This window comes from Sycon ciliatum, chromosome 1, assembly GCF_964019385.1.
Source record: "Sycon ciliatum chromosome 1, ocSycCili1.1, whole genome shotgun sequence".
In the NCBI taxonomy this organism is placed as follows: Eukaryota; Metazoa; Porifera; class Calcarea; order Leucosolenida; family Sycettidae; genus Sycon; species Sycon ciliatum.
In genome coordinates this window covers 94386469-94413939 of record NC_088643.1, presented here as the reverse complement: position 1 = coordinate 94413939, position 27471 = coordinate 94386469, and the positions used below count along the sequence as shown (strand labels likewise).

Below are 27471 nucleotides of genomic sequence, written 5' to 3'. Positions count from 1 at the left end.
TCTGCCTTTGTGGTAGTGCTCCATCCTTGTGGTGTTGAGCACTCTAAGCAATCTGGGAATTCTTGATATTGTGATTATCCTTTATGTGCAATGCATGGGACTATGTCAAATATGGGGGAAAGCAAACATAATAATCATGGCTTGAAAGCGGAGTAATGACTCTACTAGTACTAATGAGCGTTATACATTTTTTCCAGAAACCATGTACAACAGACAGAAAAACCATGGACAACAGACAGAAAACGTGTCCGTTCTTGCAGGCTTGAGCTTCTGCAGTGGAGCCACTCCTTCCATCCCTTGTCATAATGTGTCATGCTCATGTGCGTCACTAGCTGAAGTGAAGACTCCGATCTGCTCGCCTGGGAGACGGACTTGGTGGGTAGATGACAATTGTATGACTGTACCGGTAGTGCTGCGCATCCATGGACCATGATCCAGTGGTGAAAACCATGAAAACACTATTAGTATTACCAGTCCATGGCCATTGACCATGGTGCGTCAGTAGTGGAGTACCTATGTGTTTGCGGAGACAAGCTGCTTCTGAATCTGAGGCAGTATGTCACGGCTGTGGTCGTGCTGATGGGCCGGCCGCAAAGCTACATACATGATGTATGCTGTCCTCAGCGGAACAATCATGATGATTACACACTTCGCTCTTTAGTAGATCTATCCAGTACAGATCACGTGGATGAGACGCAGTATTTACGTAGATGAAAATTCCATTCTGACCTTCCTTATACAGACTACCGCACTCCGCAGTATTAATTTTGACTTCGGCTCGTGATAGCGGTGTGTGGCCGTGCCTCCAAATCAGTCAAAGCCCAAAATTCCAAAATACTGAACCCACGTAAGCCAGTGAAAAAATTACAAGACGGTTTTGCCGCTCAAGAAATGTTGCTGAGGAAGATCGCCTGCTCCGGATTTTCCTAACCCTTCGCAGCCACCGTTCTAATCTGAATGAGAAAGTGCAACCGCGACCTGGAACCCGTTTCCTTTCTGATTTGACGCTGCGGAGTGAAGCTAGCGGTCCACGATGTGTGCCATTCATACTAGTACTAGTAGTAGAACGTGAAGGCTACAGAGGGGTCAGTCTGACTCAGTAAGCTTAGTTTATTGTTGGAAATATGCAGTAGGAGATTGTGATGGTTTCATTTCATCGAGTGCTACAAATCACGGATAGTTCCCTTAGCTTTGTAACCACTGAACAATGAATATGCAGTGTGTGCCTGTAAGCAAGACGAGGATGGGCGCTTTGCCGGGTCTAGCACACCGGGCGATGTTTCTTCTGAGCATCGCGGTATTGCTGCTTATGCCATCAGCTACGTGCGCCTGGAGGCTGGAAACACGCTACATTGCACCGGACTATGGTAGCACAGACGTGACAACGTGTGGCTTCACTCGACACATACCCTGCAATGGAATTGTAACAATCATTGATGGCGGATGCAAAGCAAGCCTTACGAACTCCACGCATTTTGAGCTACGACTACTGCCTGGTCGGTTCGTTATGCCAATCTTTGGTGGACCTAAACTGCTGGCAGCCTGCAACAACTTTAGTGTGCTTGCGGACAGTGGAGAACAGGACGTTACTGTTGTTGTCAATCCGTTTGAGATTCTCAGCCCTGTGAACGAGACGTATCAGCCAAACCTGAACAAAGTGGGCAATCATAATGGTGATGTATGCGGATTGAAGGATGCTGCAAACTTCTTCGGCTCGGCGGCATTCGCGTTTCTCAACTCCACTGAGGTCCTGCTACAGAATCTCATCTTTGAAATGGCCAGTAGCTACATTGACCTCTTCATCACTATAAACAACGTTGGTCGGTTCATCATTGACAAATGCAAGTTCCTGAAGCTGCCAACACTGAGACAAGCCATTGGAATCCTGAACCCTATCGGGCAGGTTACAATTCAGAATTGCACATTTGAGAAGCTCGATCATGCGTCCACACCGGATAATGAATATGAGTCATCTTTTAACAACTTACAGATTCAAGCGGCTGTGTATGTGTTTCAGACCATCCCTTCACCGTCAGCAGGTGGCGTTCTAATTGTGGAGAACAACTTTACAATAGTGCGCAGCAAGACACCACTGCCGTGGACTTATGACAGCTGGGAAACCTATATATCGCGCACACAGTTGAAATCCCTGTAAGTACAATATCTCAGCATTGCTGTGTTCGTATTGAGGCACCCAGAGTCTGTTGCTGCTGCTGCTGCTAATATGTTTGCGAAGATGATATGATGGTCTCAGTGTGCAATCCCCCCAGTATGTGAAGTACAGTCAACTTCGCTTATAACGACACTCGGCGGGGCATCAGAAAAGTGTCCTTATTCGCGAAGTGTCGTTATACCCAAAGTCGCATTCTATGTATTACAGTTGGATGAGACTTTGCTCTGGGCATGTAAATTCTGTCATTATTCGCGAATTGTCGTTATATCCGCAGTCGTTATTAGCGAAGTTGACTGTAGGGCCGAAGTCAGGCTGGGAGAAGAGGAGAGGGCAGGATAGTCAGTTCACATCGGCTTGCTATCCATGCATCTGTATCCGATTCAGCAATGGCTGGGTCTGTTGAACTAGTGTTGACAATTGCTGTGTTTTATCATTGCTTTTAGATGCCGGACAACTGGTCATGCCACGTTGCTGCGTATTCGCCTTGATGCGTATGCAGCAAACTTGCAGGTGTATGTGACTGACAACACATTTGCAGCTCTAGGACCGCGCTACACGGCTCAGAGCATCGGGTCGGCAATGGCCGTTGCCGTGAAGTGCAATGCAAAAGACAACACTGTGGCTATATTCGGCAATTCTTTCCTCAACCATGTTGGACAGCAGGGAAGTGGTCTGCAGGTAAGTGACCGTGACATGTTACGTCATGCACTGACTTGGGTTAGCGTCTTAGCGATGATCCGAACCCAAGTCAGTGCATGTGACCTATACTAGATAACCTTTAGATTTACAAGCTCACATAATCACTGTCTAATGATATAGACAAGACTCGGGTGGAGAGCCAAGGATTAATTTATAAGAAGAAAAGAGGTGTAGAACCTCTGTACCGTTTTTTCAGTGTCGTGCAATGTTATCGCATGAGCTGATTGTAAAGTAACTGGTGGTGTTAGTGGATATTATGGCGTGACTTGTAGCTCTTTGGTCCTCTTTTCTTCTTATATATAGACAAGAGTGGTGTGATCTGCAGGACAATATGTCATGCTGAGTGCTGACTGGCGGGGGGGGGGGGGCTTGATCTGAATAGCAAGTCAGTGTATTACAGTCATTGACCATGGCTGCCTGGTCACTTAGCAGTGCATGTCTGTGTGATCATCTGCAGATCAGCATCAGTGGGCTAGTTAGGGGCAACAGTGTCATCCTGTTCCAAGCAACATTCGAATCGAATGGACTGCAGAACTGGACCCAAGAAGGTGGTGCGCTACGGATCTTTGCGACGGATTACCAGCTTGAAGTAAGCAGGCACCTGCTGTGTACCACGCTTCACACGCGCAGCACGCACAATCTTAACTTCTACTACTTCCATGGTGCACCTTTTTCATGTATTCTGAAACGATTAGTTCATTAGTATTTCTGCCGCCCAACTACCGTGGTTATTCGCGTGATCTGAGTAAATAATAAATAACTTTGAGAAGAACGTGCTTGAATCGCTTCAAGAATACTGCGACCGGCCGTGCACCCCGAAAAACGTGGACCAGCCACGTCACTGAGCACTCACGGGAGGCACTCAGTCGGAAATAGGTAACAGCATGTCACGAGGAGGATTTACGTAACATGTCGTATTATCAGTGCTAGTACAGGCATGGCCACAATGTCTTCACATCTTCTGACTGATGCTTGTAAGTTACCAAATATTCTTCAAACCACATGTCACTTTGGCTGTGCAATTGTGTGTTGCTGCTCTTAGACGAATGAAGTAATCGTTGACACAATCACCCTGAAGAACAACTCGGCTCTATTTGGAAGTGCTATTCACATTGAACGGCGCTATGAGGACTATGAGGGCTGCCCAGTGTGTATCAATCCGGACACTGGCTATCAGTTCTGCTCTCACTTTCCCACCTCCACATACTATGTAAGTACTCTCCAAAAGAGTGATGCCATTACCAATACTCCTGTTGGCAGTGTTGAATTAATGTTCCATTTGTGTGGGTATGGTTCAGTGTTGTTTTCCTCCTCCTCCTCCTCCTCCTCCTCCTCCTCCTCCTCCTCCTCACCGTCTTCCTCCTCCTCCTCACCGTCCTCCTCCTCCTCCTCCTATTTTCTGTACTCTGATGAAGTACTCACTCTGGCACAACCATAGAGATCGCTGTGGATTCTCTTTTCCATTACATACTGCACAGTTCATAGAACCTACGTAATACGCCACGTATCTACTAGTGCTTTGCTGAATTGTTCAACACAGTACTAATGTTATTTCTCATCTACCGGTACATGCCTACATGTGCAGTCAACTTCGATAATAACAACTGCGGATATAACGACAACCCGCGAATACCATGCCCAGAGGGCCAGAGCAAAATCCCATCTAACTGTAACACATATAATGAGACTTCAGGTATAACGACACTTCGCGAATAAGGACACTTTTTTGATGCCCCGCCGAGTGTCGTTATACGCAAAGTTGACTGCATCTAATTATGTCAAGTTTTCTCCAGTGCCACTGATGTCATTTCAACGTTTGTGTTGTTATTTTTCCTTCTAACGTTATTCATGGTTTCAGCCGGATCCTGAAACGTTCCCAAGAAGGGCATATATAATGGCCAATCTTACAATTGATGGTTGTGAAGCGGATCGCGGTGCTTTGCATGCTAAACATGTTATGTTGTACCTTACTGGGACCAGGTTAGTGATTGCTCACTGTCCATTAGAGAGACAATGGTGTATCGGAGGTAGTTGCTAAATTCTTACTGGCAAACACTAGATATCTCCATCAGCAGTGTGCAGCAGCTGTAGGTTGCATCAGCCTACGCTATACCCCTTCTTCTTCTTTTTTATGGGAGCAAACGCTGGGTGACCATGTGTCTGCAATTTTCAGAAAGAGATCTCCTGTGCAGGGTCAGACTCACGGTGCCAGATGATGTTGTTCAATTGTACGTTAGAAATCATTGATTCTCTACCACTACTGCACTGGTGCAGTTCAAGTGTATCCATGTTAGCGTTATCCCATTCTTCAATTTCACTGAGTTTCCCTGGGCATTATTTTTCACAATCCAGGTACAAAATTTTGTATCAGGCAGATTTGTTTTGGAATAACGACCATTGGATTCTTTTGCATGCTGTCCCTTTTAATGGCTTGTCTTGTCTGCAGTCTGTTTTCAAACAACCTTGGTGGAGCAATGTATCTGAGTGACTCTGTAGTCAATTTTGCTGGCAACATCACATTCTTGCGCAATGTTGCGCAAGACGGAGGAGCCATTGCCTTGTACGATGGCAGTCAGGTAAAGTACAAAGTGTATCACAAACACCATGGCCGGTAGAGCAGCATGGCGTGTAGAAGTGCATGTGCATGGACAGGTGGGCATGCGCTTGACCACAGTGATGCAATGACACCTGCCTCCTGACACTAGTTGTTTCAGCCAAAAGGTATGCTTTTATGCACTTTTTAACCTGCACAGAAAGACCACCTGTCTGTAGGGACCACCTGTCTATAGTGGTCACTTGTATACAATGTATAAGGACTACCTGCATATAGGGGTAATGTGCGCTGGTCCGGAAGCGGGTCCGGAATGTCGCAAATACGTCGTTTGTCCCGGTGGTCATGACGGCGTCAGGTGGTTTTGGGCGTTCGGCAACCAGTCTGTATAAGAGGCGCATCGCTGCTGGCTGACAGACGTAATGAACCATATTCACATGTCATGGCATTTGTCAGGTGCCGCATTTCCTTTGCCCTCCTAAGGTCATGTATAATGTGCCTTAGAGGGTCTAGAACATTATTTGGAAAATATCAACAAAGAATGGATCAACAAGAGCCTCCCTCCACGCTGGCGGTTTCAGAGGCAGCTATTGCTGTTTAGTAATTTTTTATATTTTAGGGCTTTGTTACGTCATCGTATGTATTTGTGCAGGCGTTGTGGCCGGATTCCTGAAAAAAAGAAAGAAAGAAAAAAGTTTACAGGGGCTACCTGTCTATAGGACTTGATTGGCTATGATGGTCATTTTTCTATGGGGATTGCCTGTTTATAGGTGTCACATGTCTGTAGGGGCCACCTGTCTATGGGGCCACTTGTCTGTAGGGATCATTTGTGTATAGGGACCACCTGTTTAAAAGGACCACTTGTCTACATGAAGTTGAAGACACCACTGCAGCTGTACTTATGGTTGATAAATATGGTGGTAAAGACACACCTGGCAATATGGCGGTAAACACACGCCTGCCCACACACGCCCTCTAAGCTGCAAAGTTCTGGCACAGAGCTCTCCTTCTCACCACCACCATCAGTTCGCGCCTGGCGCCTCGTCGATGCATGGTTGGCGGTATCCGACATAGCAGGCTGGTACATCAAGTAGCGCATTGTCCTATCCTGTATCATGTTATCCTTTCACCCATTCACGGCATAGTCCTTCCCCTGCCTGTCGCCATGTATAGACGGTACGTGACCTCTCACTACCCCCGTGCTACGCACGATACCATGCTCTGCTGGGCATGGCCTCCCTGACTCTTCACTATATCTACACTCATCTGTCTGTAAAATAAACGACTTCCTTATGTCAGTACATGACACAACATGGTGTCAGAAGTTAGTCAACCAGGTCTACACTTCGAGTAGAAATGGCCAAGTTCGCGCCGCCTGCAGACTTTGATTTCTCCATTCCAGATGCCTGGCCGGCTTGGAAACGCCGGTTTGCGAGATATCGCCTCGCCTCAGAGCTCAACGCGAAAGACGAGAAAGTGCAAATCTCTACGTTGCTCTACTCGCTGGGCCCTGAGGCCGAAACTGTCTTCGATCAACTGGTATTCGACACCGTTGGAGACGAGGACAAGTATGACAAGGTCATGACGAAGCTGGACGCTTACTTTACGCCAGCATTGAATGTGTTTCACCAGAGGACCATCTTCGAACAGTGCGTCCATCTTCCAGGAGAGTCCGTGGAAGAATTTGTTCGGAAACTTCACGCAGCAGCGAAGTTCTGTGACTTTGGTGACCAGAAGGACAACAGAATTCGAGATCGCCTCGTGGCTCACATTCTGGATCGTCAAGTCGCCAAGGAGTTGCAGCTGATTGAGCCCGCAAAACTCACCCTCACGGACGCAGTTCTCAGGGCCAGGCAGGCCGAGAAAATTTCCGGAGACGTTGCAGCGCAAGCCGCCAGGCCGCAGGTCAATGCTGCATCCCGCTTTGGAGGAAAGCAGCAAGATGCAAGGAGTCGCCGCCAGCGCAGCGGTGTTCCGTCGAAGCCTGCACCAACGCCGTCCACGCAGAGGAAGAGCGGCACTGCAGCTTCAACATGTCCGTGGTGTGGCCACGCTGGTTCGCACAAGAGTAACCGTTCTGCGTGTCCTGCGTTTGGTCGCAAGTGTAATTCATGCGGCAAGCAGGGCCACTTCGCCGCCGTCTGTCTTTCCACTCCAGCCACCACGCGTGGTGCCAGAGCTGTCGAAAATGAATCGCTCGCGTCCCCGTCGCCATTCATGGGTGGTGTTGCAGAGCTGTCATCCAACGCCAGTCCTTCCCAGTCCACCGACGCCTGGTCAGTAAGTCTGCCTGTTTGCTCGACAAATTTGATATTCAAGATCGACACAGGTGCAGATGTATCATGTATCACGCACTCCACGTATCAGAATCTCGTACAACGCCCTGTACTCACACCATCCACTACCAAACTCCTTGGTCCATCTGGTGCACCTCTATCCATCAAGGGTCAGTTCACTGCAGACACCATGCACAAGAGTGAACTGTTCTCTATGGAGATCGTAGTTATCGATGGTCCTGGATCTACCAACCTGTTGAGTCGCAGAGACTGCCTCCGACTTCGCCTGATCCAGCGTTTAGATGCAGCAGAATCGTGTACCAGCAAGCCAGCACAGCCCATCGGTTGTATGGTTGGGCCCCCAGCTGATATCAAGCTCGTGGACGACGCCACGCCGTACCACTGTGGTGTTGCCCGCCGTGTGCCTCTGCCTCTACAGGACAAGGTCACAGAAGAGCTCGCACGTATGGAGGAAATGGGCATCATCGTCCGGGAAACGGGTCCCTCTGACTGGTGCTCTCCTATGGTGCCGGTTCGTAAACCTAATGGTCGCGTACGGATCTGCGTAGACCTAAAGAAGCTGAACGGCAACGTGAAGCGCGAGCACTTCCCTCTTCCGACAGTTGAGGACACACTGGCTAGGCTCGCCGGATCTACTGTCTTTTCCACGCTGGATGCCAACAGCGGCTTCTGGCAAGTGCCTCTCACGGAGTCTGCATCCAAGCTGACCACGTTCATCACGCCTGTGGGTCGGTTCCGATTCCTCCGGATGCCATTCGGTATAACCTCTGCACCGGAAATCTTCCAGCGACGCCTGCAGGACTTCCTCTCCCACGTCAAAGGTTCCGAGGTATTCATGGACGACGTTCTGGTCCACGCCGCTAATGAAGCTGAACACGACCACCGGCTGGACACAACGCGCCAGGTCCTTGCCGACGCAGGCATCACTCTGAACCCCGACAAATGCCACCTCAAGCAGTCGTCAGTCAAGTACCTGGGACACATCGTCAGCGGGTCCGGTGTGAAACCCGACCCCAGCAAAGTCTCCGCCATTGACGACCTCAAGGAGCCTTCGAATGTTCCTGAGCTTCGCCGTGCCTTAGGTCTCTTCACCTACGTCGCCAGATTCATCCCGGAATTGGCTACGATCTCAGCGCCCCTCCGTCAGCTCCTGCACACCGACACTGATTGGTTCTGGGACTCCCCGCAGCAGGACGCGTTCCGTCGGCTGAAAGAGCTCGTCGTTTCAGCCCCGTGCTTAGTGCACTATGACCCCAAGCGTCCCATCATGGTCAGTGCCGATGCCAGCAGCTATGGCATTGGTGGTGTTCTGCTCCAGAAGCACGATGGCGACTGGCGCCCAGTAGCCTACGCCTCCCGTTCCCTGACCAAGACGGAACAAGGCTACGCGCAGATCGAAAAGGAATGCCTCGCAGCGGTGTGGACGTGCGAGAGGTTAGACCAGTACCTCTTCGGCGCTCCCAGGTTCATCGTGCAGACGGACCACAAGCCGCTAGTGCCACTGATCAACACCAGAGACCTGGACAAGGTTCCCATCCGATGCCAACGAATGCTGCTCCGCTTCCTCCGGTACGAAGTCCATGCCATACACGTTCCCGGCAAGGATCTGGTGGTGGCTGACACGCTTTCACGAGCGCCAGCATCGGCATCAGTTGACAACGTTCTGCAAGACGACATCGGCATGGTTTTATCAACCACTGCCGAAGATCTCACAAGTCCATCCGTTCTCGCCGACCTAGCCAAGGCTACGTCTGAAGATCCCGTGTTATCCAGTGTGATGCGCTATGTCATCCATGGCTGGCCTGCTACCGTCCCTGACGACATCAAGCCGTTCCATCGTGAGCGAGGCCAGTTGTCTCACATGCAAGGTGTATTGTGCCACGGCTTTCGCCTGGTTGTTCCGTCCGTGCTACAGCCTGAGATCCTCCAGAAGCTGCACGATGGTCACCAAGGTGTCACGAAGAGTAAAGCCCGTGCCCGCTTCTCGTCGTGGTGGCCAGGTATCTCTGCCGACATCGAGGCGTACGTCGCCAAGTGCACTACCTGTATCAAGCAGCGTCATCAGTCTCCAGAGCCTCTTCAGACAACTCCGTTCCCCGAGCGTCCGTGGCAGCGTATCGCATCGGATCTCTGTGATGTCGACGGCCGCCAGTACCTGATTACCGTCGACTATTTCTCCCGTTACATTGATGTCGCTTGTCTCTCATCGACTACGTCACGGGCCGTCATTACTCATCTGAAGAGCATATTTGCTGCCCACGGCTATCCGGACATCTTCGTCAGCGATAACGGGCCACAGTTCGCTTCCGACGCCTTTGCACAGTTTATGTCGTCGTGTAACATCACGCATCGGACCAGCAGCCCGAAGCACCCTCAAAGCAACGGCGAAGCAGAACGCGCTGTGCAGACTGCCAAACGACTCATCCGTGCGCCAGGTGATCTACAGCAGTCCCTCCTAGCGTATCGCTCCACACCCCTGGCCAACGGCTATTCGCCCGCCGAACTATTGTACGGCCGCAGGCTCCGCACCAATCTTCCGTGCCCACCTGATCTCCTGCAACCCTCCTGGCCAGACATCACCGCTCTCCGGGCCAAGGAGCAGGAGGCTAAGCATCGGCAAGAAGATCACTTCGATCAACGCTTCGCAGCAAAGTCGCTCTCCCCTCTGCCACTGGGAGCGAAAGTGTGGGTCGACGACAAGCGCGAGGGTACAGTGGTTGAGCAACTCGCCGATCGCTCCTACAACATCGCCACCTCATCCGGTCTTCTGCGCCGAAACCGCCGTGCAGTGAAGTTGCTCCAGCCAGTGACTCCTCCCGGACCGGTGCCAGCAGTACCACCGGCCGCGCTAGTCCCGCAACAACAGCCTGTGCCTACGTCACAGCCAACTCTCCGTGCTCGCAACAACATCCAGCCACCGCAGAGATTGATCGCTACCATATAACTCTCTCTGGCTTCATGCTATTGCTATTGCTCTCCCGCACATTGCATAATTCTGTTCTATGTGCCCGGCTATGTACAACCCGTACATGTATCTGTCTTGCCTTTTCTCCATAACAGTTTTTTTCCCAGCTGTTGTGTTTTTGCTCTCTTTAATTTTTTTTCAAAAAGGGGGAGATGTCCTATCCTGTATCATGTTATCCTTTCACCCATTCACGGCATAGTCCTTCCCCTGCCTGTCGCCATGTATAGACGGTACGTGACCTCTCACTACCCCCGTGCTACGCACGATACCATGCTCTGCTGGGCATGGCCTCCCTGACTCTTCACTATATCTACACTCATCTGTCTGTAAAATAAACGACTTCCTTATGTCAGTACATGACACAACACGCATGGCACATAGAAGATGACACAGCAACGACATAGCTCGATTGCGACGTACGTTTCGTCCCCGCTGGACTCATCAGGCAATCTTCTTCTTGGATGTCTTCACACGGAGCTTGACTCGGGAGAATGAAGTTGAAGACACCACTGCAGCTGTACTTATGGTTGATAAATATGGTGGTAAAGACACACCTAACAATATGGCTCTGTGCCAGAACTTTGCAGCTTAGAGAGCGTGTGTGGGCAGGCGTGTGTTTACCGCCATATTTCCAGGTGTGTCTTTACCACCATATTTATCAACCATAAGTACAGCTGCAGTGGTGTCTTCAACTTCATTCTCCCGAGTCAAGCTCCGTATGAAGACATCCAAGAAGAAGATTGCCTGATGAGTCCAGCGGGGGACGAAACGTACGTCGCAATCGAGCTATGTCGTTGCTGTGTCATCTTCTATGTGCCATGCGCTACTTGATGTACCAGCCTGCTATGTCGGATACCGCCAACCATGCATCGACGAGGCGCCAGGCGCGAACTGATGGTGGTGGTGGTGAGAAGGAGAGCTCTGTGCCAGAACTTTGCAGCTTAGAGAGCGTGTGTGGGCGGCGTGTGTTTACCGCCATATTGCCAGGTGTGTCTTTACCACCATATTTATCAACCACTTGTCTACATGACATAATTATAACTGTCTACCTTCGTGATACCGTGACATGTACAGTCGAATGTCACTTATCCGACCACTTCGGGAATCAGGCCTGTTGGATAACTGGATATGTTGGATAACTGATATCATGTTTCATGTGCATATATGGCTGGATTTCACTGATTTATGTACACAATAGTGTTTAAACCGAACACGGATTCTCTATCGTACGCATGATGGCATTTTTCAACACTTTTTCAGCACTTGTTAGTAGTTTTTTTTAATTTTTTTGCTGATTATCGGATTTTGTTATGTGGAGGTGCAAAACCAGTTAACCTGTACCGCCCCCAGAGTGTGCAACGCCTGATCCAGCTCTGCATAGGGTCTTGACTCTTGGTCGAAAGTGGTCAAAGACCGAAAATCACATTCACTGCATCCATGTTTCCCTCGTATAGAAAGAACAGAAGTAATACTAGATACCGATAGGAGATTAAAACTTGGAGGAGAAGAGATTGAGAAGCCAAATGCTGCGAGCAGATCTACGCAGTGCAAATATCAGTAGGGTCAGCACTGAGCGTAGATCGTTTTTTTTTGTTTTTTTTTGTTTTTTTGTTTTTTTTTCGATTTCTGATAATTCCCTGCGACTATTCGATTATTCGTTCACCCCACGAATATTCTAAATTATTCGATTATTCGTTTCAACACTAGTACACAATACCCAAATATATTCATGCATTTTCCTCTGAGACAAAAATGCGATAATACTCATAAAAAGGACACACTTCAGGCTCATTACAAACATCTTGAAAGTTTTTGTCTTCACAAGTATACTTTCAAGCCTTCTCATCAGGTGAAATACAGGCAAGGGAAAAGGAACAGGAACAGTGGATTAAATACAGTAAGAAGGTGGTAAAACAGCGCAAAAAGAAAGAAAGAAAGAAAGAAGATAGCTAAAGTAAACAGCGAAAATTGCAATAATGACACAAAGGTGCAAATGCGAGAAAACTCAATAAGCGCGACATGTAGTGCGACAACAAGAGACAACCACTGGACATACATGTAACTAACGAGGTTTTGACGACCTACCTAACAGCCTAAGTGTGAATTTGATTTGTTTCTGCTTGCAAAGGTTGGGTTTCCTTGTGTAGATGTTTGTAATGAGCCTGAAGTGTGTCCTTTTTATGAGTATTATATTCATGCATATTCATGAATTGCTCCATGTACACATACATGTTAGCATACTTGACCACATCTACTTCAAGTAAATGCATATTACACCGTATAATAATACAAAACAAAAACAAAAAAGTGTTTTTTAAAGAATTTTACTGTTGAGAGTCATAAAATTACCACTCCCGGGCTTGTCGGATAACCGACGTGCTCGGATAACTGGCGACCGGATAAGTGACATTCGACTGTACATGTATGTACTCATCTGATGTGTGCACGGACAAACTGCATGCCTCAACATGGTACTGTAAAACATGTTATTTTCGGTGTAACTTTAATTTCGGTGATTTCGGTAGAGAAAATAAGCACCTAAATTAGGCTAAATTTAAATTACACCTAAAAGGCACTAGAGTATGCATGCATTGAATGTGATGGGAAAGCTGGTCACCTAATTCTACATTACACCTGAAACCGAAATTTTAATGCACCTAAAATTACATGTTTTACAGTATTTTAAACATGTGACTTTTGATTCCTGTGTAATTTTCAGATTGCGGTGAACACCTCTTCATACTTTTTCTTCAACCCGAAATACAATGTTCTTTTCCGACGCAACTATGCCTTCAACAAGGGTGGTGCAATTTACGTCGGACAGAAGAGCTCTACGATTAACTACAACTCTGTTGTGGAGAACGGCCTAAGTCAGTTGCGGTTCACGTCCAGTTGCTTTATTCAGACACCGGCACTGTACCTGGCTGAAGACTGCTCAAATAAATCAGTGAGTTGGGCTACCTACCATGTACATGTCCATCGGTTCACATTGGTACATTGGTACAGTGGTACAGTGGTACATTGGTGACCCTACTTCAGAGGGTTGATGCTATACTGCTTTGCTCTCGCCTGAACTTGAGGGAAGGATCCTGATGCCAAAATTAATGAAACGACCTTCACTGCATGATGCACACAGGATTTTGAGTACTGTTTTGAGTGCCCTGACCGGCTTGTGTGCAAATTATATGCAATGATATTCGCCTCTTTATGTCTGTGAATGCGTGAACCCCTTGATATGCAATAAACTGCGACGAAAACTGCAGTCAAGTGAGTGCTCAATACTCGGGGTGAGGGTAACATGGATTCAACTAACTAACGGCGAGGTTTCATTCCCTGCCCGACACTTGGTTGTGAGACTTCTAGAACACCTCACCCTGACCGCTAGCTGCTGTGTCTGCCACCGTGGTATAATCATGCATGGTCACAGTGGCTGTCTGGCAGAGAGTACAGTAGACTTCCTAAGCTGGCTGTGTTTCTAAACACAAATTTAATAGCAGCTAGTAACACAGATGTGCAAACCCTTTTTAATATCCACGTCGGTATCGGGTCATTCTAACCCTAATCGTTGCTCCGACTGGACTGCTACCACCTCCAAGTATAAACAGGAGATGTGCTGCCTATTGTACTGGCCTAATTCCACAGTGATGGGATTTTGGCACTTGTGCCAGAGGCTGTGAGACCCATCCACTAGCCTACAAACTGTTGTATAACTTAAGCCACATAGCCGATCTGATGCAGTACACAGTAATGAACTCTACAGGTGATGATTGATTGACCTCCGCTAATGTTGTGTGCTATCCCGCGTGTTCTCCACCGAAACACAGATGCCATTTTTCTACTTTGATCACAACGGTGCGTGCATCCAAGGACAGGACATCTTCACGTTCAGCCTTCTTCTCTGCCGCGACTATGCCATCTTGCCGGGAGATATGCTCGGATGTCCACTGGCGGCAACTGTTATGGGTGGAGCTGGCACCGGAACAACTCAGCGTCCATTAACTGGTTACTACAGGAACGAAAGCTTGACCATGGCTGGTGGAGTGTCAGGTATGTATTGAATGGGTCAAGACTGTATTGTGTATCGTCATCTTCCCGACGTTTTGGATCGTACACTTGGGATTATGCGATGATTGAACCTGAAGCGGATGGATGATTGAACCTGAAGCGGATGGATGATTGAACCTGAAGCGGATGGATGATTGAATTACATGACTGTACATCACTATCCACCGGCAATCATGGTGTCAGTGAATGCAGTCCACTGATAGAGATGATAACTGAAACCTACAGGATGCTGTATGTGTGTGTGTGTGTGTGTGTGCGTGTGTGTGTGTGTGTGTGTGTGTGTGTGTGTGTGTGTGTGTGTGCGCGTGCGTGCGTGCGTGCGTGCGTGCGTGTGTGTGTGTGTGTGTGTGTGTGTGCAAATAGCTGGCCCACCAGTAATCATGTTGGATCCACTAGAACAGATCTGATAATATCCGAGCAGCTGCCTGAAACTCAAAGAGGACATGCCAGGGCAAGTGTGTGGAAACAAATGTAGCTGGCCAGTACTGGGCCAACTGAAAATACACAATACCCAACACTGCATGTCCTGTACAGTATGCTCATTCATGTATGCAGTGTCCATCTCACGTACTTTCTAACACAGTTTTTTTTTAAACTATCAGGGCAAGCTGGCAAGCCAGGTTTCCCAATCGTTTTTGTAAGCTCAGGTAGTTTACTGATGGCGCCACTGTTGATGCTTCTGCTTTTGCTGTTCCCTGCCTAAAGGTACATACGCTCCTGCCATCTCCACTAGTTCCACGTATCTATGGTTCCGTGGTGCCAGCTGCTCATGCCAGAAAACAATCATTGACTCTCAGTACATCCTTCCAGACTGCCACGAGGATTCAATAAATAGCTTGTACGTACTTCGAAGTATTAAAGGGGAAGTTAAGGCAAAAATTAAAATTTCACCAGTTGTAGTCTTCGGGGTGCTGAGTCGAATGGTCTTGGTCCGAGAAAGCTGAGACGCTCCCTTCCTACTTGAATCCCAATCGAACTCGCGCACTTCCACCGAAACTGGGTGACTGCGCCCTACGAGATGGGGATTTGTATGCAAAATGTCACTAAAAGCGCCATTTCGTTCTTATAAAAGCACGGATGACCGCGATTGGCCCATGTGTTGTAGTCTTTTGGACGCTGAGTCGACTGGTTTTGGTCCGAAAAGGCTGCGATGCAGCGTTCGCCCCTAATTCCCAATCGAACATGGTTGAAGAAGCGGTCACGTGCTCCTGCGTACACCAGTCACCTGGTCACCGTGCCTGCAGGGTAGGCCTAGCCCAAATTTGCTCGGGGCGCTTCGATATTTTGCCGGCAAATTTTGCCCGATCACTTTCCATATTTTGCTTGGCATTGCCTTTCGTTTCCGATATTTTGCTCCATTTTGCTCCTGCTTTGTGGCAAAAATGGCTTCGAATGAACCGTCTACTTTGGTAAAAGTGGATGGTGACTCTGATGAGGAAAGCAAAACTTATAATGGTGTCAGTATTACGGATTTTGGAGCATGATTTCAAATTTATGTACCCCTGACAACCTGCACGAGCTATTTCAGCACGACGTTGGCCCAATGAAACCAACGAAATTTGAATAAAATTACCAAAACACACCCGGATCCTCTGTAAATTCGATATTTTGCTCGGAATTTGCCAGCAATTTCTTTTCGTTGGAAAATTCGATATTTTGCTGGAAGAATTGCCGGCAAATTTGGGCTAGGCCTACTGCAGGGTACAACTTACAGCCTGTTTTGACCTTTTTTGGGTGCAGTCCTGTCACTCGAGTTGAACCTTGGTGTGAAAGTTGTCGCCTGCTGGCGTGGTGACCAGGTGATTTTGGCACCCAGGAGCACGTGACCGCTTCTTCAACCATGTTCGATTGGGAATAAAGGAGGAACGCTGCATCGCAGCCTTTTCGGACCAAAACCAGTCGATTCAGCGTCCAAAAGACTACAACATATGGGCCAATCGTGGTCATCCGTGCTTTTATAAGAACGAAATGGCGCTTTTAGTGACATTTTGCATACAAATCCCCATCTCGTAGGGCGCAGTCACCCAGTTTCGGTGGAAGTGCGCGAGTTCGATTGGGATTCAAGTAGGAAGGGAGCGTCTCAGCTTCCTCGGACCAAGACCATTCGACTCAGCACCCCGAAGACTACAACTGGTGAAATTTTAGTTTTTGCCTTAACTTCCCCTTTAACTTACTACCCGACTCCGAGTAGAGATGTACATGTTACTCCACCATCCACACTCATTATCACAAACTGTGGTACACACAGAGCTCAAGCTTGGGGAATCCACAATATTACAATAACTACATTCATCGGGCAGCGTGTACGCAATGCGCTTGCCTGCTGCCCTGTACATGTAGCTAAAAGTATGAGTATGCTGATTAACGTACCACTAACTTGCAATCTGCTGCGTTTCTGTTTTCAGCCTGCGCCGATCTATCCATCTTAACAGCACAGCACAAGTCCTGCTCGATCAACTGCCCCAGTTTAGGCTGGCACGTCAAGTCGGGAGTACGTTGCCAGATATCTCACGACTTCTCTTACCCTGGTCAGGCACGTTTGTCAGAGACGCCGACGCAAATCTGTTCACGTCCATTGCACTGACGGACCCCGATGCCTTGGCACGCATTGGCCCTGCCGGTGAGCACCTCATACCAAACCCGTCCAACATCATCTTGATGCCGGCGCCTGGGGAGGAATTCCACCTGAACTTCTCCTGTGTAGATCAGCTGCAAGGAGATGCAAGAACGTCGGCGTATATATCGGTATGTGCCCTATAGGAGGTACACCAAGCCGCGGCATATGTATTTCCAAGTACAGTCAAACCTCGCTTATCCGATCATCTTTTATCCGGATCCCTCGCCATCCGGAAGAAAATAGCTGGTTACCGATTTACAGCATATGTCATGCATGCATACAGTATGTGTGTTCGGTTATCCGGGTCCCTCGCCTGTCCGGATATTTTTTGTTGAAAACAGATCATGTGTGCGGTTAAGCGAGGTCTGACTGTACATGTATTACGGTCTATTGCATCACACTTTACGCGTACTGCAACAGCCTCTTCTGTTGTTGTTGTTGCTGCTGCTGTTCTACTGTCGTTGTAGTTAGTATTGCTTCTGTCGATGCTGACTCGAGTTGGAACTATTGTCGCTGACACGGTGTCTGTCTTGTAATGTATGCCGCAGACTTCAAATTGTGTCAGTTGTCTACTTGAGTTTACTTCGACGTACACATGATACTGGGATGGTCGGTGGATCATCAGCCATATTGAACTACGTACATGTACCTGTATGTGTAGCTGTTGTGTTTGGGTCATACAGACAATACAGCACAGGGCATGTGAAATAATCTCAGGACATAATGAATAATCATATTAGACCCCATGCAAGCCCAGTTCGAGCAAGTGGACTGATGATTTAGACAAAGAGTCCCTGTGGCGAGGAGTATTCGGGAAGAGTACTGATGAAACATGTATGTTCAATTGCATGTGCTTGCAGGTGGAAAGAACAAAAGACACACATTTTCAGGCAGCAGTTCTTCTACGGCAAAACGGTGACTTCCAGCTTTCCAGCGACGACAAGATTCCTTTTGTACCCGGGCAGCCTCTGGTCGGCATCTCTCTAGTCGGAATGCCAGGTAATGACCTTGTGTTGGTATGGTTACCTTGGCTACCAAGGTTACAAGTCAATGAACCCACCAGTGTAGTAGTGATGTTGGCTGTTGAGCCATACGCAAGCTTGATGTTGTTGAGATGAGGAGTACTCCCCTGGAGACCTAGACGGTAAATCAGCAACTACATAATTATTCTAGTTGTACAGCCTGACCAGTAACCACGCACTGTTGTGGCTTCATCAGAGGAACGAAACGAAACGACCGAGGATGCAAATAAATGGATGATTCTCCAGTCTCCTCTCTTCTGAAACGAACGCAGATCGCTAACATTTTACCTCACAAATTCATACCGGCTAAATCACTAAGGTTTCACGACCCAAATTTGTCCGTTTTACAGTAACTGTTTTTCCGATTTGTCACTACATCACACTACATCACACTACATCACAGGCACACGTGGTGAGCTGAGGATCTATGCTCCGTCTCTGCTGATTGACAAGAACATTGAGCTGCGGATACCATTCCAACTAGCTCCGTGTCCGCATGGCTATCTCAACCCAACACTCTATGACCCTAGCCTGCCCGAGAACCGTTCCGTAAGTCTGTGTGGCAACGTCCTATCGATGAGAATACTTCAACTGGCGACATCTTTGTCAAGCTGTGGCTATTGTTGAAGGACCTCTTTCCAAACCAATCACTTCAGATGCAGGGTAGAGACGTTTCTATCGGAGAATTTGTATTCAATTGCTTTGCTCGTCCCTGAATTTCATCTTGTACAACACACCTACTGGACAGTATGCATGTGTAGCATACCAGACATGCTCTTGAAAAGGCTCCGTGATAATTCACACAGAACTCCGTTTTTACTTCCACCATATCCACTGGCATTCAAGTTTTTGCAACTGTTCCCTAGTTCACTGAAGTACTCCGATGCATCCATAAAGTCCCATCGGATAACAAGAAGCTAAACAGAGAAATGCACAATACACAACCAAGGACAATCATAATGACATGTGCTATGCTTGCTTGACACATCGCCAGCCTGGTAGCCAATACTTTCAGACATGTGAGTGACTGGAAGATCATAATGTTTTAAAATGCCATCACACACTCCCCACAGATGAACTACTGCATCTGTTCAAAGCGTTTGGGTTACTGTAAAAGCCATTATTCTAACGAGGCGCATATATAACGATTTCCCAAAATTGACTAGTTTACGTGTACCAAAGGTAACGATTTTCACTCATTCTCAACGCTCAATAGGAAAGTATATGTATCGATTTCTGTATAACGATTTCTATTTTAACGACAGATTTCTCCTCGTTAACTTGTTAGAGTTAGCACTTCGTTATAATTATATTATGGCTTTTACAGTATGCGATTTCCATGAAAGGAGATGAGAGGTCTCAGTCTTGTATTTATCCGAGGTAGGAGGAGAGAGGTTTTGGTCTGGGATTTATCCGAGGTAGGAGGAGAGAGGTTTCAGTCTTGTATTTATCCGAGGTAGGAGGAGAGAGGTTTCAGTCTGGTATTTATCCGAGGTAGGAGGAGAGAGGTTTCAGTCTTGTATTTATCCGAGGTAGGAGGAGAGAGGTTTCAGTCTTGTATTTATCCGAGGTAGGAGGAGAGAGGTTTCAGTCTTGTATTTATCCGAGGTAGGAGGAGAGAGGTTTCAGTCTTATATTTATCCGAGGTAGGAGGAGAGAGGTTTCAGTATGGTATTTATCCGAGGTAGGAAGAGAGAGGTTTTAGTCTTGTATTTATCCGAGGTAGGAGGAGAGAGGTTTCAGTCTGGTATTTATCCGAGGTAGGAGGAGAGAGGTTTCAGTCTTGTATTTATCCGAGGTAGGAGGAGAGAGGTTTCAGTCTTGTATTTATCCGAGGTAGGAGGAGAGAGGTTTTGGTCTGGGATTTATCCGAGGTAGGAGAAGAGAGGTTTCAGTCTTGTATTTATCCGAGGTAGGAGGAGAGAGGTTTTGGTCTGGGACTTACCCAAGGTGCAAGTAGAAGGGTTCAAACGTGCATTGGATTTACACAATGCTTCGTACCATGTGTGTGCGTGTGTGTGCGTGTGCGTGTGTGAGTGTGTGTGTGTGCGTGTGTGTTGTGTGTGTGTGCAGTACGAAACAGCTGTAGGACTAGCCTCCAGTTCCAGCTCTGGTCTGGTGAATCGCGAGTGGCTGAATGGAGCTGACCCTCTGGTGTGTAATTGTGATCAAAACAGTGATGTCATAGCAAGCTGCAGCAGAGGCAAAGAGGTGAGTACACTGTACACTGTACAGCTATATCAGTGGCTCAGGGCTAAGACTGACCAGTAGTACCGTATTTTACGGAGTATAAGCCGCACCCCCCCCCCCCCCCCCCCCCCGTCCCCTTTTCTGCCACAAAGTACAGATATCTATCCTATGTATCACCGTTAATTTGATCATTGGAGTATAAGCCATGCCCTTATTTTGGGTGAATTTTGATTCTTGAGTGTTCAAAGTGCGGCTTATACTCCGGAAAATACCATACATTCTTTGCTCTATTGATAACAGTCAGCTGATACTATCCTCTATTGAGTAGAATTCTGCCTTGCTCATTATGAGCTTTCAAGACATGCTCGCCTGGCTGCTTTCCGTTATGTTCAACAAATCTTTGAATGCTGCAGATCTATGTGAAGTCAAGCCAATGGGGAGGAATAGTTCCTTCAAACGAAATGCCAAGTGAGGTCAAAGCAAAGTACAAGTGTAACAATACAGAACTTGATCTGAACCAGACGTCACTGCAAGATCTTAACATCATCTGCATTCCCGTACCGAAAAGTACCTATCAACTCCTGAGCGAAGTCAAGGAGGAGAGTTCTTTACTCTATGGCGATTGCCTGCGTGATACCTGCCAAGATGCAGACTCGGCACATAAACTAAAAACGACAGGTTAGTGCTGGGCATGGTGCAGTCACATCAACACACGGCGGCACAGTAAGTGCCAGTAATCACTTAACCATGATGTAAGACTTGTCCATCTGTATTCTGTCCATCCATCCATTCATCTGTCAGTCTGTCTGTCTCTCCCACACACACACACACACACACACACACACACGCACACGCACACAAACTAAGCCACCTACTTTTGAAGTATCTCCTTTTCTGCTTCAATCTTGTGTGCTGATTGTTACAGGGATAGCCCACATCCTGTATCACAGTCTAGAAGTATCTACGCCTTGTTCTGGTGACACAGAAGGTTTAGTGTGTGGAAGGTGTCGCAACGGCACTGCATTGACACCATACTATGTGGTAAGTTAGTCACTACCTGCTGCCGTTAGGACCAATAACCCTAGCCCTTGACCATGCTCTGACATTCGCCTTGAGACTAGTGTGTGAGTGCGAGTGGTGTATGTGTGTGTGTGTGTGTGTGTTTTGATTCTTTTTTAATCTCTCTCCCCTCTCCTGGGGAGACCCACAAGTATTGGCAGTGAACAAGTCCAAGTAATGTACAGGTAGTGTGTATGGGGGGGGGGGGGGGGGGGGAGGGTGCCGCTAGATTACATCATGTAGTCGCGGCCGCGATGAGTTCCTTGACGGAGGGCAGAGACGAAAGTGCTTGTTTCACTTTGCAGGATACGATTCAGCAGGCTTAGGATACTTCAAAGTAGTAGTTCAGCTTGTATGAGTATAGCATGCAATGTCTGAGCCAAGCACTCCAGAGCAGCAGGATTCACACATTGAAAATGTAACACCGCTGGCTACAAGTACAGGTCCACTGGCTACAAGTACAGGTCCACTGGCTACAAGTACAGGTCCACTGGCTACAAGTACAGGTCCGGTAGAAGTAGTTTTTGATTGGTCTGGTCATATTGCAGTATAGCCTTGTCGTGATCTCCTCGGCAGTAAACACGCTTTTGGTGGCCAAAAGGTTGATCTGCGCATAGCATGTCCATGGCCTGACCAACCAGACCAGTTCCGCCAGGCCTGGGTCACTAGCATGCTGCATAGTGATTAGTACTGATTACTTGTACCATAAAGTACCGTTGATCCGCCCCCCACGCCAAGTCGCTTCCCAGCTTGTTTTTCATGGGGGGGGGGGGGGGGGGGGGGATTCGATCAAGGCTGTTTGGTGCAGTGTCGTTGTACGACAATGCGGTGTTGTATCTTTCAGACACAAACAGGTGAGAAAGGTCCAACTCGATGTACACATTCACACAGACTCTCACCCGAATGTTTGCTTGCGCACTAGAAAGTAGTACGAGGTTGGCTGTATGCATATGGACATGAGTACAGAAAGACGCATAATTTCTCTACCGTATAGTACCGTTGATCCCCCCCCCCCCCCCCCCCACGCCAAGTCGCTTCAGAGACAGAAAATCGAGGGGGGGGGGGGATTAGAGTGGGGGCGGATCAACGGTACTTTACGGTACTGGTTAGGTGCTATATGTACAGATGGCTCGTGTTATCTGAGTTGCTATCTCCGGAGAGTCTCTGTTTTGTTTCGTTGTTAACTATGTTGGCGGTGTTCTTGCTGCTTTCTACAGTATTGTCAAGATTGCCGCGGAGCCAAGCCGTATAACGTGCTCATCACAACGTGTGTGCTAGGCATAGCACTGTTCTCCGCCGGTATCTACTTCACGTGGGGCATGACACCGACACTCGTCTCTCTGCTATTCTTCTGCCAGGTCAGCTGAAACACCATTACGCACAATATGATACCTTGATTGTTGTCCTGTCAACCTGATGGTTATAAATAATTATAATCAATGCGTTATTTGGGGGTTGTTAGGAACATGAAGCTCTGCTTCGCCATCCTTGGATGGGCTAATCTCTCACCCCAGAGAATTCAAAATTCATCAGATCACGTGGGTAGTATCAGATCACCAACAAGTCCGAGCATTTTTTCTAAATACAGTAAAACCTGTGACAAACGACCAACCCTTGGGGCCAGACAAAGCGGTCTTTAGTGGCAGGTGGTCCTTAGCTAGAGGTTTGCACCGCACACCCATATCTGAATGTGAGACCGTCCGTGCCTGGCGAAGTGGTCTGTAGTACCAGGCTGGTCGCTAGTCACGGTGGTCTTTAGTTACAGGTTTTACTGTATGTGTTCACTGTTTGATGTCTTTCTCTTTTTCTCTTACGTATTGTCTCTTTTTCTCTTACGTATTGTCTCTATCTCTCTTACGTATTGTCTCTTTCTCTCTTACGTATTGTCTCTATCTCTCTTACGTATTGTCTCTTTCTCTCTTACGTATTGTCTCTTTCTCTCTTACGTATTGTCTCTTTCTCTCTTACGTATTGTCTCTTTCTCTCTTACGTATTGTCTCTTTCTCTCTTACGTATTGTCTCTATCTCTCTTACGTATTGTCTCTTTCTCTCTTACGTATTGTCTCTATCTCTCTTACGTATTGTCTCTATTATCTCTCTTACGTATTGTCTCTTTCTCTCTGACGTATTGTCTCTTTCTGTCTTACGTATTGTCTCTATCTCTCTTACGTATTGTCTCTATCTCTCTTACGTATTGTCTCTTTCTCTCTTACGTATTGTCTCTTTCTCTCTTACGTATTGTCTCTTTCTCTCTTACGTATTGTCTCTTTCTCTCTTACGTATTGTCTCTATCTCTCTTACGTATTGTCTCTTTCTCTCTGACGTATTGTCTCTTTCTCTCTTACGTATTGTCTCTATCTCTCTTACGTATTGTCTCTTTCTCTCTTACGTATTGTCTCTATCTCTCTTACGTATTGTCTCTATCTCTCTTACGTATTGTCTCTTTCTCTCTGACGTATTGTCTCTTTCTCTCTGACGTATTGTCTCTATCTATCTAACGTATTGTCTCTTTCTCTCTTACGTATTGTCTCTCTATCTCTCTACAGTCTATAGCACTGGTTGTGCATCGCAGCCCATATCTACCTCGTGGACAGGAGTACATCACACAAACACTCACCCTGGATCTCAGCTTTGGAATGTGTTTCGACGAGACGTTCACCGCTCTGGATCGCCTATTGTGGGCGTACTTCTCTCCGGCATACTTCTTGTTTCTGCTACTAGTGTCCTATTTGCTCAGCAACATCAAGGTCAGTATGACTGTAGTTCTTACTTATCAGCTGCACTTCCTTACAGGACGCCAGGATAAAACCAAACAGCAGGAGCTTTGGCAGCTGTGTCAACGGGGCAGACCGAGTTAGTTCGGGCATCAAACCTATGCAATCATACTGCAAGGTGAAGTCTAAAGTTAGACCCAGGGTCATAGCCTGTGTACTTGTACTGTACCAGGAGTACATGGACCGGGCCCTAAAACTGTCAACCTTGGTTCAAGTATGACCGTGCACCCCATCCCCTAACAAGGGAACCAGGTACGCCCGTGTAGACCTTGCAAGATCGTTCCTCAGTACATACAAGTGTAAACCCAAACTGTCATAGTACTTGCATGGTTGCTGAGAGGCATGAGGGTGAAGTTGTTTTTAACCTTTTTGTCTCATTCTGCAGTATCTGGTTAAAGTCTTTGCACGGCGCAACTGCATCCGGATGTTCTGGCTGGTGATTCTAATGTCATACGGAAGCCTGGCTTCCACCGCTGTCAGGAGCCTGCGTTGCTCAAGAATCAGTCCACGCAGCACGGCCGATCAGCTTATCAATTCTTCACTTCGCCTCACTGATGATGAAGACGTGATCTGCTGGCAGTCACGGCATCTGGTTGCGGCCATCATTGCAAACTTTCTCGTTGTGCTCATCCTTCTGCCAACGCCGTTCATTCTCCCATTCTTACACAAGTAAGTACAAAACCTGAGCGGTAGATTGGTGGAGAGACCAGTAGGGACTAGCAGGGAAAAGCAAACATTCTGCATCTTGCAGTTATGCATACGCCCATAGCATACCATTACATTGCCTGGAGGGTTTGACCCATCTGGCAGCTGTGGATTGGCCGCAGTTGTTGTCTGGGATTGAACGATTGCCAAGAGAAGACGCTGTGGCAGTCCTGACGTGGCTGATTGGAATTCGTAGCTTGTCTGCAAAATACCCGTGTACATTTGCAGGACTGACTGGGCGCAAGGTTACACGTCTGTGCTCTGAAGCCTCCAACACTGAGTTCCATACACTGACCTCTGTGTTCAAGATCGGAACCTTTGTTGAATGCCTGGGGAACATCCAGTTGGAGATAGCAAAGCCACAATGACCTACACTGGCCTATAGAGGTTATGCGAATGATTTCATAGAATTGTATCACCAGGATAGGAAATTCCAAGTTGGAGCAGTTAGTGAGAACGACATACCGGTATGTATGCAGTGTACTTCTGTGCTTGGTATAATTTGTTCAATGTGACGATTTCACAGTATGCATTGCTCTCACTTACTGTGTGCCAACAATGTTATTTTCTTGCCATTCAACTACGTTTAGGTGGCCACGATTCAAGCCATTCTCGGACGTATACAACAGCGTATATCGCACAGACCGGCGCATGTGGAGTGGAGTCGACCTGATACGTCGCTACGTATTGGCCATTGCGGTCAACATACCGCTAGACCCGGAAACGCAGCACGCCGCCGGAATGGTCAGCTGCATCGTGTTCCTGTGCATGCAGGCGCTGTTCACGCCTTTCGAGAGAGCTGACAACAACACACTGGAGACGATCCTTCTGTCGGTGCTATGCATCATTGCCAACCTAGCAGCACCCGGGGCAGGCGCTACCAACTACTACTTGATTCAAGCATTGTTCTTCGTTACATTAGGGTCGGTGGGTGTGTACAAAACACATGCCTACTTACGGGCAAATAAACTAGTTGTGCAAAGAAGGCTTTACGAGAAATTTGGCATTTCCATTGGTAATTTCCAAGAAAACCATGTGGAGAAAGTACAGAAACATGTGAGACTAGTGTCGGTACTGCGGGATCCACTTCTTCAAGATCACCTTGATGCACCTGATTGCGAACAATCCTACTCCCATGTAATATAACCGTAGACCTACAGACATGCTGTACTTGATGTGAAAACCACTTACGCCTGTATTATATACTAGTATTTAGAATATCATGCCCTGGAGAATGTAGTCCTTCATTGATGATTGAGTGTAAACTATTGAATGTACCCTTATTAACAGTGACTAATGGGCAGGCATTTGATGGAAGCGGTTGAGAAACACAATGTTGCCATTGCCATTGCACTGCTGCACAAGCACACTGTTCTATCAGCAGCAGCAGCAGCAGCAGCAGCAGCACAGGAGCTGCTGCATCATGCTGCTGCTACACTGTGCAGAGTGGTGTGCTTGCGGCAATCAGACTGTGCAAATGCATACACTCATGCTCTACTCAATTTGGATTTCCAATTACTTTACCTCCTACTGTATACCGTGAATATTACGTACACATTTTGTGAGAACTATTATTCAAATCTTTAGCAAGAAGAATTCACTATCAACTATCACTATCAACTCCAATCATCAGGTGTCACATGATGATGTACATGTGTGTGCAATTGTGAATGCGCTTCACACACGAGTTCCGTTGGCATGGCTTGTGAATGTGCATGTATGCTATACGCTGTCTCAGTCTGAACCTCTTGTGCGGGGGGCAATCACAAAGCATGATAGTTATGATCACTGGCGCGTGTATTCTGTACGCTCTGCTCCTCCCCTACCCCAGTCAGTACTCTTCGGGATTACATTTTGTTATGTAGCCCTATTGCAGATCACCCATCCAGTCTATGAACATTGATACCACCTTCCACACAGTAGTACGTTGATGTACTGTTGTTTTGCACATGACCACATCACAGTTATGAGTACATGTACAACAGCGAGCTCCCCAGGGAAGTCGAAATGGTGTAGACAATTATAAGGTGATCCGGACTCACTGAATAGTTAAAAAAAAAATTAATTTGCCATGATTGACTGGGCACGGGAATGCCAGCCCAGAACAGTTAGTGACAGTTAGCTGAAGAGTGCAGGGTGATGTGGACAAATTAATTCACTTACACAATCATGCTGTTAGTTGATCCCAGACGCCTCAGATCATAGCACAAACGAATCTGCTCGAACATGAAACATGGTACTTGCAGCAGGGGCTGAGGACAATACCAAGCTACGTTCCATAGGGCCATACAGTTGTCATGGACGGGTGCCCCTATCACTGCAATCAAATCATCGGAAAATGACTAGAAGCTGTA

At 47.4% G+C, this 27471-nt stretch overlaps 1 protein-coding gene across 1 annotated transcript; it reads left to right on the top strand.

The window, feature by feature from the left end:
* Positions 1-811: 811 nt before the first annotated feature.
* Positions 812-26743, top strand: LOC135806601 (uncharacterized). The gene is made up of 19 exons (XM_065320805.1): positions 812-2151; positions 2617-2851; positions 3330-3461; positions 3915-4082; positions 4731-4852; positions 5319-5448; positions 13405-13632; positions 14510-14732; positions 15456-15588; positions 17156-17495; positions 18228-18366; positions 18793-18938; positions 20463-20600; positions 20993-21257; positions 21505-21620; positions 22856-22996; positions 24185-24385; positions 24798-25081; positions 25708-26743. The coding sequence occupies exons 1-19, from the start codon at positions 1208-1210 to the stop codon at positions 26261-26263; spliced, it is 4641 nt and encodes a 1546-aa protein (XP_065176877.1). The 5' UTR covers positions 812-1207; the 3' UTR covers positions 26264-26743.
* The last annotated feature ends 728 nt before the right edge of the window (positions 26744-27471 follow it).